A 12,270-nucleotide genomic window follows, 5' to 3' on the forward strand; every position below is an offset into this window, starting at 1 on the left:
TTGCATATTTCGCCTGATCAAACTACAAATTCTTCTCATCACTGTGATCCATTTTTTAAACGACAGTTTGTAGACTCAGAATTACTTTTTCTTATTTCTATTTCTCCTTTTTTGCAGGCGGGAAAAGTGGGAGAAGTGATAATGCAACTGCAACACATCAGACATAAGATTAATTTAATTTTTTTTTATTTGCTAAACCTTTAGATCCCAAACTGCGAGCTGCGTGTAAAGAATGGAAGCATTTTATTAACTATAACGACATGAGTGATTGGTGAGAAGGAGCCATTGTTACTGTCATTGTCTCTCTACTTGTGCTGTGTCTCTGCTGTGATGAAGTTTCGGGTATATAGAAGTAGGGACGGCTTTCGAAGGCTCAGAGAGATTTAATCAGAACGCAAAAAACATGTAGAGTAGAGTTCAACATGGGCCGACTCTCAGTCACATTACTGTTCCTCTCATCTCAGACAAATTCAATCAAAAGCAAAACAGTCGACTGCGATAAAACAAAACAAGATCCCAAACAAACCTACACATTACTAAAAGGAGAATTTCACTGATTTTGCCTTCTACATTCAAGATGCTTTTTTTCCATCTTCCACACAGCCACTACATTCCTCAAATTCCAAGAAACTCAAAACACACAGTAGCTGCATGTCTGATTAAGTGTTTTTCCAATTGAAAGTCCCTGAAAAAGCTGAAATCCTTTTCCAACAGTAAGCAGCTGAACTCTCTCCTCGTGTGATGAGACGAACCTCAGCGGGACAGGCTCTAGGCGGCCTTCGTCTCCTCCTCTTCCTCGGCAGACTGGTAGTGTCGGTACTCGGGCTTCAGCTCCCAGGTGCTCTTGTGAGCTCCCTTGCTGTTGTACGTCCCGATCTCCCGCATGATTTCCTTCAGGTAGGTCTGCGGTGGACAGAGGAGACACATTTACACATATTGTTTATTTCCCCAACGAGTCAAATTAATCCCCTCAAGGTGTTGATTTATACTCATTTTAAATTCCCCTGCGAGTGTGCTTCACGTTTTAACTTAGATCTTTAATTTCTGATTTGACGGAACCATTTGGTTTTAATGAACAGGCACGAATCCAATAAATCCTAATGTCCGATACTGAGCGGGAGCATTGGAGGACAGATTTTTATCAACATACAGTACATATGCCTCTGTACATAACCAATGCAACCAATTGAACAACATATCCACAGTTTTATATTTTATTTCTATCTATTTCTATCCTTTAGTTATTCACATTTTATTCCAGCCCATATTTAACTCTTTACACCCTATTTACATATGTCTTTAATTCATTTTAAATGTCTTTTTGCTGAGTGACCTATTAACATCTGATTGTCCCATTAACCCCGTGTTAACCTTCTCATGATGATGAAGAAAATGTGGAACTTGACAGAGCAGCAGAAAACTCTCCGGCGAACCACCGGGTGTCTCCGTCGAGCTTGCGGGGATGGAGCCGGCTGTGCCTCATGAATAAGAGCGCGCTGCGTTTCCAGACTTTTCCTAATGGGGCATTATCGGTTACTTTCGTTCGGTTAATTCGAGTGTTGAGCCAAGTGCTTCGGGAGAGAAGCGCCGGAGTGCGGAGTGTATCGCCGCGTTTGACTCCTACTCAGCCGAATGGTTACGCAATCAGATGCAATCAGGGAGGGAGAGGAGGACCTGCAGGTCTCATCAGCACCTACACAGAGTTGTTCTCCGCGAGCTGGAACGAGTCCACTGCACCGTATCGATTCATCCCGCGTGCGTGCGTGCGTGCGTGCGTGCGTGCGTATTGGCCCAGAATTCAGCCACAACAGAGTATGAACAGGCATGAACGTCATGCTGTGGGCGTTTTGTTGAAATTTAACTAAGCAAGGTGGCTAGTGGGCAGGTGTATTGTTTTTTTGTTCAGTTATATTGTTATCAAATTAAATTTTGTGTGTGTGTGTGCTTGCTCCTCACCACAGGTTGTCTGGTGATGTCCACCAGGTCCTTGATGTTGTAATACTGGTGCTTCTCGAAGGTGGAGAAGAGCATGTCCAACACGACCTGGCGCTCGGCCCTCACCATCTTCCCCTCCGACTTCTTCTTCTTCTCATACTCCAGCTGAGGGTGAGGAACGTTTGTGTGTTCAGTCTAGATTCACGCCCGTAAACACAACTTAATGTGGAGTACTGATTCTACTGCTCACTCCTGATCATCTGTAATTAATATTCTGTTTTGAAGTTGCAGATTGTGCAAAAACCTGGTTATTATAAGTTCTGTTTTTCATTACTGAGACTTGAGTTGTGCTGTTTGTAAAGTAGGGGGACTTTAAAGAAACAGATCATTTTAAAGCTGAGATGAACTTGATGGCATCACTACGATGACGTTGAGTTCATTTCTTCAGACACACAAAAAACATTAGTAGGACTGAAAGTAATTTCTATATTCATTGTTGATTAATCTGCTCTTTATTTTCCCTATCATTTGAATAATCATTAGCGCTGAAAAAAAAAGAGACTGAAAATATGGGGAAAAAATGTCAAAATGCCCCTTGCAAAGGTGACGTAATGTTTTGTCCAGAACACAGAGATATTACGTTTAACAAAAACGTGGATCATCAGAATAGTAATAGACTTTTTTTTGTGATTCGACTCCTTCAGTTCCACCAACGTGAAAACAAAGCAGCGTCCTCAAACTGTTTCAGCTTCACACATTGTCTCAGAGAATTTTTTTTTCATCCTGTGAAAACACGTGTACAAAGACACTGAACTTGATGTGGAAATCTGAGAAATCCTCTAGAGGAGAAAGAGAAAAAAAACTGCAACATGCAGAAGCGAAAACACCGTTGATGCCACTGGTGTTACGGCACAACACACACTTTTTATATTTATATGCAACATTTGCAGGTCGAGTCTTCAACGGCTTCAGTCCAGCTACTGGTTTTAACTTTCTATGAATTTATCAAATCAAAATCATCTAAGAAATACCATGCTGTTAAAACACACACAAGCACACGCGCACACACACACACACACACACACACACACACACACACACACACACACACTGTCAACAGTTCTCACATTGAAATCGTGGTTGGCCACCGGCTTGAAGACCGTGGTGATGGCTCTCTCTAGCTGCTGGGATAGACGCTGAGGCTTGGTGGACTCTTTGAGCTGCAACCTGACACACACACAAAGAGAGAGAGACAAAGTTTGCTCCGTTTGTGATCTAACTTGATTGACACGTGTCTGTCGGCACCTCGAGGTTAAACTAACCCCGTCAGTGCCGGCGGCCACTTTCTATTTATGTTTTGTTGACTTCCATCCGTCGCGACGGGGCCGCTCATCGAACAGATCTCAATCAGTTCGATGGCCAGACACAACAACAACAAAGATTAGGGAACTTTGAAAAAAATATTAAACACAGATGAGTGGAGCTCCCCGGTGTCCTGATATTATCACAGTTATATTATCATAATGATAATCTCCACTACAAACACTAAGTAAAGCTCACAGATTTATTTTGTAAATGAGTCACACATTTCATCCTCCACACTGTACGTGGATGAACACAAAATCATGACCCCCCCTGAATCATGAGAGATGAAAACACACACATCTATGTAATTAACAAATTAATAAAGATGATTTGAATGCAAATCTACGTTGCAAATACTAATCATAATTAATTAAGCCGAAAAGTGAGGTGACGTTTCTGGCAAAACTGTTCTTGAAATGTGTGTCGTCCCCCCCCCCCCCCCCCCACACACACACACACACACACACACACACACACACACACACACACACACACACACACACACACACACACACACACACACACACACACACACACACACACACACACACACACACACACACACACACACACACACACACACAGTCATGATGGAACATTTGAAGGAACATTTGTCAGCTGCCATCCAAATGGGAGATGATAAAACTGGAGAGAAAAGCGCAGACGTCCCTTTGTCGAGACGGAGAAATGAAATACAACAGATCGGAGCTCAGTGTGAACTGAAATGTCAGAGGGATCAGCAGTGGCGGTTTTAGTGATTTGGAGGCCCAGGGCAAAGAACTATATGAGGCCCAGCCCCATCATAGTTAAAAAGCATCAGCAGGAGTTAAGTGAGGGACTAAAGCAGAGATATTAATACTGTGTCACTTGTGAGTCACACTGTCACTGAAATTAAGAGGAAATGCGTTGATATGAAAATTGAAAAAACTTAAACACTCGCTGGTTTTCGTTGACTGCAGGGAGGTCTAGGTCACAGTCTATGTGACAGTTATGAATGAAGTTTAAAGATATCATCATAAAATAGCTTGCATGGCAACAATCAGCAACTGACATATAGCCAGCAACTACTGAAGGAACTATGTTTTGGGGTGGATGATCCCCGATTGCTCTTATCCTACTAGACTACGGCTACTGGGGATCGGGGCCAGATGATCTGCACAGACGCTCTCGTTCCCGTCGTGTGCAGTGGGTCTCACTCATTCGACCGGCCGACTCTGTCGTGGCCTCGCGCGCCGAAGCAAACTGCGGCGTTGTGCTTAGCCTCCGGGTTGTGTTGCAGCAGTGCGTCTGCCACACAGTGATACCGTTGCTATAGCGATACGGTTAGAATCCAAACTCTGGCTGGAATAACGTATTTCAATAAAGTAGGGCAGTTTTGAAAAAAGAAGATAGAGCGGACTTGAGTGTTTAGTGTGCAAACACATTAACAGTTGCAGCAGCGACGCCCTTGTCGACACGTCACACCTTCTCTTCTCCTGCTGGAGTGGATTCACATCACTTGAGCAGGCCAGAGAGAAGCAAATTCAACAGCACAGTTTTAGAAAACTCTAAAATTCTGCCCTGAACCTTTTTGTGCATTTGTGTGGACAGTTGTTGTGATTAACGTTCCCCAAATTTTTATGAATAATTCATTTGTGTGTCTGCTCCTTTATTGTAGTGGGAATGCTGTGGATTATTAAGATGCACGTTGTCGTCGTCGTCGTCAGGTGCGTCTCTAAAACATCAAGCGTGAACTCGGTTACTACGTTTTCATGAGATAGCAGGAATGTGCTGATAGTTTTTTAACTCATAAATTCAGCCAAATATTCGATTTCACAGTTCAGAGACATAGACAACTATAAAAGTTCACTCACTTCTTCAGCTTCATGTAGTTGTCATTGACGACTGGCCTGCATTCAGCTCTGTGCACCACCATCCCCTCCAGACTGAGCTCGTCTACAACAAACACAGTGACTCAGCTGCTCAATCACCACACACACACACACACACACACACACACACACACACACACACACACACACACACACACACACACACACACACACACACACACACACACACACACACACACACACACACACACACACACACACACACACACACACACACACACACTCGGAGTGTGTTAAAACAAATGTCAAAGTATCCATAACTTTAATATCCAACTATATATATATGGAGATATTTAAAATATCCATTATTTCGACACATTATGACAAAAAGCTGTTGTATTTCAAAGACATTAGATGTTCCCATCATCTCCCACGTGTGGATGTGAGTCCGCTTCCTCTACTCACTGAGTAGAAAGCCACACATATAGCCAACCTGAGCACGAGCCACGTGACATCGAGTTTGACCTTTCATCAGTCCAACGCCACAAGTCCCTCGGTCATTACAACAGCAGCCGTCAAGCAGACAGACCCTGACTAAGAATCCAGGTGTGCACAGCTGGTGGAAGCAGCCTCAAAAGCATTGAGCATCTGCAGCTGCACCTGTATCTCAGTGGTCTTTCTACAGGAAATATGAATAAAAAAGCTATTTTTCTTCATCTATAAATGACGCACTCATGGACATTAATACATGAACAGCCTGTAGGTTTCAGCCCTGAACCAGTTATGGTTTCAGTCAGCCTCTCATCATGCAGTCACCTCTCGCAGCTTGACATTTTCAGCTGTTAGCGATTCACCTTGAACACGCCCTTTTCATTTTTCGCGTTCATTTTACAAGCTGTTCTTTCACAAACGGTGCACTGGGCCAATTATTCAACCGTCCAACCCACGACCCTTCCCCCCCCCCCCCCTCAACCGTCTGATGACTCTCCTGGTCCTCTCCAGTCATTGTCGCGAGCCCCTTTCATTGTTTATTCGCTTTTTTGAACGCGTCGGCGTTGTATTGGCAGCGGCTCCGTGTATTGTGCATTGTTGTGTGATTTGGCATCGCTTTTTTTTTTTAATCTTAAAGTTGAGAGAAGCGGCAGCGTTTCAGACCCAACAGTGAACAAAACCTGCGGAAAGAGAGAAAAGAACAAAGAGAGAGAGAGTTCATCTACAGAGATCTGTGGAGGAGGCTGAGACCTTAAAACGGATAAATGCTTTTCTTTGTACCATTTGTATTTTAACGTGCCCCTGCAGAGCAGTGGGATCCCCGAGGTGTGAAGTGCTGTAAACTAAGAGTTGGTAGATCCTCGAAGGAAACACAGGCCAGTTTCCTCCCTCGTGTCCACGCTTTCCTCACTTGCATCCTTATTCCCATTGTCTCGGTCCACTTAAAAACACACCGGGTGGAGATGCAAAGAGAAGTCTCTCTCTCTCTCTCTCTCTCTCTCTCTCTCTCTCTCTCTCTCTCTCTCTCTCTCTCTCTCTCTCTCTCTCTCTCTCTCTCTCTCTCTCTCTCTCTCTCTCTCTCTCTCTCTCTCTCTCTCTCTCTCTCTCTCTCTCTCTCTCTCTCTCTCTCTCTCTCTCTCTCTCTCTCTCTCTCTCTCTCTCTCTCTCTCGTTCTCGTCACCTGCAGCGACCTGAAATGCTTAAAATGCTCTGTGGCGTCTTATGTATTGTGCAGATAATAATGATGATTGTGCACGTTACCATTTCACTGACGTCCTCCCACATGAGATTACCAACTGTAAAAAATGATGTATTTGTCTCTGAAATTAAAGCGTCAGCACTAACTGATTTTCCAGGCCAATCACGGCACAGCTACTGCGAATCCCACGCGCTTCGCTGTTCACACTCAAGTCACCAGAGACTTTTCATCTGGCAGCGATGCCATTTTGTAAACATCAATTATTCACCCACTCCTCAATCGAGGTTTAAAGTCGCAATTTAACGATTTGTGAAATGATTAAATGGTGGAGAAATAATTTAGAAAGACTAGATGTTTGTTTAAAAAACGGAAATTATCAATGGATCCTGAATAGACGGAACATGGTTATTGTTGTTTTGTGGTTAACCCACCGTGTGTTGACCCAGTTCTTCAAGTGTTTTGTTGATTTGGGAGAATAACTCCCCGACCAGCTGCAGCACTTCTTTTTTTTGTTTTGTTATTGTGCTATAAATTATGCAAATTCATTGCCTACTACATGACGAGATGTTACTGTTCTAGTGTTCATACATTTTTTTGGTATTGCTAAATTGTTTTTGGGTTAGTGGCTCCTCGAACCATCTTTCACAAAGAAAATTTGCAGCAGTATAAAGTTTGCAGTAATATAAAAATAATCAGCCTTTATGCAGCAGCATAAAGGCTGATATTGTTTACTTTCATTAATGTCACATTTATTGATTAGTTATTATAAAAGACAGAATTCTCTAACACTAGTTTTTAGCAAACATGAATCAAACTATTTCATTAACTAGACTATTTTCCTCAGCAGATGATTCCTCGGTCGGTGCACTGGTGACTATTTACAGCAGAAATTAGGTGTGAGCTCTACTGACACAAAAAAACTCCAACACCCATGTTTATTGTAAGGAAGAAACGTGTCGCCCAGAGCGACGGTGCGTCTCATTTGTTGTGTTCCGAACAGGTTTCTGACAACAATGTGGCACAAAGAGGAAAAAAGAAGATATGTGGCCGTGTGTCAGTCGGATCGATTCATTGTTGGCTTTTCCTCTTCTTGTGCTCACGGTAAGAAAGACGGGAGAATATTTACAGCCTTGGCCTATTCAGCGTCAATCCAAAGTTGGACAAAAGCGAGGGTGCCAGCCACGATCACCATAGTAACCGTCACACGCCACCTGACATCATGCGTCATGCAAAAAATAAAGAAAGAGGAAAAATTCCATCGAGCGCCGGCGAGGGTCAGCTGCGATCTCGAGTCAACGATCTCTGTGCAGCGCTCGTGTCAAGGATCTCACTAATGCTCCATCGTCTGCCTTTTTTCCCCACAAATGGATGCAATTACATGCAATTATTGGCTGAAGAGTGTGGCAGCACTTGCCAGCAACATGTCTGAAAAAACACACCCACACGCGAGAAACATGTGCGCACACATGCACAGAACATCCTACACCCCCCCGTTGTGCAGCAGCTACTGTACGGCCGATACAGGGTCAAGGCCACAAACAGAATGGAAGCTGCTCTCCCTCCTTCCAATCAAGTCTTCGTGATTCCTCCTCGCTCCAGGATCCAGAGGGACACTGTGTGTAGGAGAGAAGTGACTTTCTAATCATGGACAGGCACACGGAGAGCGAGAGAGGATGGGTTGGGCACTGACCACCGCCAGTGTAGCTCAAGGCTTCTGTGTGTGGGAGGAACACATGAGATCATCTCCCACATGTTGGCTTCACAATGAAACTCTTAAGTGCCGGATCGATGCTGTGGTCCACACCCTTAACGGCAGATATTCAATATCCTAATTCGCGCGCCGCTCCAGCCACCGAGGCCGCAAAACGACTTCTGTTACTCATCGATCCGATGAAGAAAAGTCTCCATTTCATCTTTCTTTATTCCACACGTTCTTCTACAACTCCAAAGCTGACGGTTCGCAGGTTTCTGTGCGATGTGCAGCAGCTTATTTAGCCTTGAGCCGCGAGTGGATATTCAATTCAGTTCAGTTTTATTTGTATTGCGCTACATCGCAACATACATTTAGCCTCAAAGCAGTTTACATTGCAAGGCCGAGACCATGCAATATCACTGAGAAACCCAAGCAAGCAGGTCTGGTAAGCTCACGTCTTTCTAACTCCACACCCCCAGATACATATTTTTTGAAATTTGAAATCTTTTAGTCTGCAGCCTCAACTCATACATATGTCAGTCTTCAACCAGCAGTGTGAGCTTGCGTGTATCTGATTGGATAATGCAGTGCCGTGCCATGTGTGTGTGACTCCATCTCAGACTTTTGTAAATGTGTTAAAGAATCTGCAAATGTGTACCGAGTCATAAACACCAATTGACCACAGATTTGTCCACGTATTCACAGATCGATACATGCGTTTGCAGATTTGTCTCCACAAGTACAAATCTCATAAGACATTTACAGACTTTTTACAAATCAGATCTGCCACCAAATCAAACGGAAAACATTCCAGTGAGACCGATGATTATGAATTTGTGAAGCTGAATACTGGAATATTTTTCATCACCAGAATAATCTTATTACAGGGAAAACACTATTCCCATCTTGATCCCCTTGAAATGAGGTGCACAAGGTACCCTCATCTTTATCTCTCTCTAAATCTACACTCATCAACAAGTGGAATCATGAAAACATAGGATGAAATGTAAGATATGACATAAGCGCCACATGAAGCTAATTCTTTAAGAGCAAAAGAGAGAAAGGAAAAAGTGAAGACGGCAGAGGAAGAGAGAGAGAGAGACGGGTCACTCGTACGCCCCCTCACGCTCATCTCTTACCTCCATCTGCTTCAAGGCCCTTTCCTCAAAGCTCTGACCTTCCTAATGTTAAACACAAGAAAACCGCTTGCCGCCCACCAGGCCTCCGTCCTCCATCTCTGTCTCTGGATAAAACTCCCTCCTCACCGGTGCGTTCCAGCTGCAAACACACACAGGCACACACACACAGAGCCTACATACAGTACAGTATACTGGAGTCACAGCAGTAAATACAAGCACACTCCAGCCCCTTATCAGCAGTACTGTAAAACAATGGCTGCCTAACTGTCATTCCTTTTTTCTCCCCTTTACAAGGTTTACTTAATTTATGACTCATTGCATGAACTTCTTCAGTGTCTGTGCCTCAGGCTCTCTCCGATAAGACAATTGGATGATTTCCTCGCCTCTCTAAAACAACACTCTCATCCCTCTGAACTCGACCGACATCCGACTAGAGCCCGATGAACTCTCGGTCACGGTGCCACGTTTGACGGGACTTCAGTTTTCTCACATGGGGTACACACATAAACCAGCTCGGATTAAATTCCTATTGGTGTGATTTATTATTTTACCCTTCTACATATTTAAAATTAAGATTTCATTTTATTTGAACCTTTTAAATATGCACCTTTCATTTTTAAAGCCCGTCAAGAGCAGTATGAACTCCATCATTACCTTTTTTTGATGTCACTGCTAATGATGGTCCGCAGGTACCTGTGATGAGCTAATGATACGGGCGCTATAAATAGCCTCGGCCGGCGCACATAATGACAGCTGCTCTCGTCGGCGAGCCCCGACGATGCCACGCAACTAGCGGAGCTGTGCCAAGTCCCTTCGCCGTTCTTTTTAAATAACGGCTCCTAAGGACTCGGGGAGCAGACGGACGTATTGATATGCAAACAGCGAGCGCCCGCATCCACCTACATACTGACTGTGAGGAAACAGAATCATCGTCTGGGCGCAAAGGGCCAGTTTGATAAAACAAAAACGTATGTGCACACAAAAGTGGATTTATGTCTTTGTGCATACAGAGTAGACAAAAGGAGGGAGATTTCCTTTTCTTTCTCCTTCATATACATAAACGATATACATGAAGTCAAAAGGAGGCAATAGGGGAGGAGGGTTGAGTCGCCGATTGGATCTCCAAATATAAATTTCCATTAGAGCTCATCACGACCAAGCCCAGAGGCTGCTTCATTAAGGAATTCTAATGATTCCAATCATTAACGCTGAAGTGGGTTTCCCGACATCTACAACTGTAATCCAGCCCACTCATTTTGATTTATTTTTTTTGATAAGCGCCATCCATATGCAACGGATAGGCTTCAATATAACGTGGTGAGAACTTGCCCGAGGTCCATTTTTTCGCACTCTGACCATCTGCGAGGTTTCTTTCAAAATGGTGCATCGTGCGTTTGAAGAGGTGGAATACGTTTCGAGGGTGAGGAACCTCCAGGCCGCACGCAAGCCCACGAGACAACTCGGAAATCCAAAATACACCAGTCATTTTTGTGCGTGGGATCAGTGATGAGTGTGACACGAGGGAGAATGACTGTCTTTACCAAAGGTGAATACCGTCATCAACTGACATCGGACGCCCTCAGAGCGGTTGGTGTGATACGTGTTCAGTGATGTCGTATGGCCCTTGATAGGAAAGTGGTTCTCCGTCCCCGGTGTATCTGGAGACTACGGAAAATGTTTTGAAAAGTTATTTCCTCTTTGTTGTGGCTGAGCAACAACACAGCGTGTTCTGTAACACTCATAACAACAGAGCCTCCGAGTGTCCTAGCCCACTCTTCAAAGTGTAATCTTATTGTCCAAATTATAGTCTGTGCAAATTGGTCTCTTGAAATGTATTGTCATATCTTTGACATTTTGGTTGCGTGTGAAATGACAAACGGCTCATAGCATCCCAAAAACTAAATTAAATTATAAAAAAAATTAAAAAGGGAGTAAGAATCCTACAGAAAAAGAAAAGAAATATCAAAAATTAAGTTCAATTTGAATTGTTTTTGTTGCTAATACTTTTTAGTGTGTTTTTCCCTCCTGTCAAATTGAAGCTGGAGATAATACCAATTTTCTCAAAAATAGGTGAAAGCTAAACTATTGTTCAGGTGAATAATGATTGTGATCAAACTGCTCAACTTAAAGACAGGTTGATATTTCAACACCCAGAATTTATTTCACTTCTATCTATGATTTGACTAATCTCCATTTCAGGAGTTCTGCTACTGTAACTGTTGTATCTGACACACGAACACACACACGTGATGACACTCATTGGTATAATGCATTCCCTGGCCCATCCATCCATCACAACTAAACGCCACACCCTAATGTAAACCCAATTCTAACCCTAACCCTAAAACCAAGTCTTAACCCTCAAACACACACACACACACGCACGCACAGAGAGAAAGAGAGAATCTCTACAGATAATATAATTGAGCACAAAGATTGACAGCTCTGAGCTCATACAAGACCCTATTTTAAGTGGTTGCCATGCCAGCTTCACAGCAGTCAGTGGCTCCGTGATACACCACAAGCTCGGAGAGCAGCTCGATGAATAATTCACCGCCTCAAAGAGCTGAGGAGAGTCCTCGCTCGCGGCGTTTGGGGGCGAAAATTGACACAAAC

General features: G+C 43.6%; 1 protein-coding gene across 1 annotated transcript in view; it reads right to left on the bottom strand.

The window, feature by feature from the left end:
- Positions 1–164: 164 nt before the first annotated feature.
- LOC118283008 (general transcription factor IIF subunit 2-like) overlaps positions 165–12,270 on the bottom strand; it is a 30,249-nt gene continuing 18,143 nt past the window's right edge. Inside the window, exons 5-8 of the mRNA XM_035604624.2 lie at positions 5,154–5,235; positions 3,063–3,162; positions 1,957–2,100; positions 165–903 (exon numbers count right to left, since the gene is read on the bottom strand). Coding sequence (XP_035460517.1) covers positions 769–903; positions 1,957–2,100; positions 3,063–3,162; positions 5,154–5,235 — 461 coding nt within the window. The 3' untranslated portion in view covers positions 165–768. The remainder of the gene's footprint in view (positions 904–1,956; positions 2,101–3,062; positions 3,163–5,153; positions 5,236–12,270) is intronic.

This window comes from Scophthalmus maximus, chromosome 14 (genome assembly GCF_022379125.1).
Source record: "Scophthalmus maximus strain ysfricsl-2021 chromosome 14, ASM2237912v1, whole genome shotgun sequence".
NCBI classification, from domain to species: domain Eukaryota; kingdom Metazoa; phylum Chordata; class Actinopteri; order Pleuronectiformes; family Scophthalmidae; genus Scophthalmus; species Scophthalmus maximus.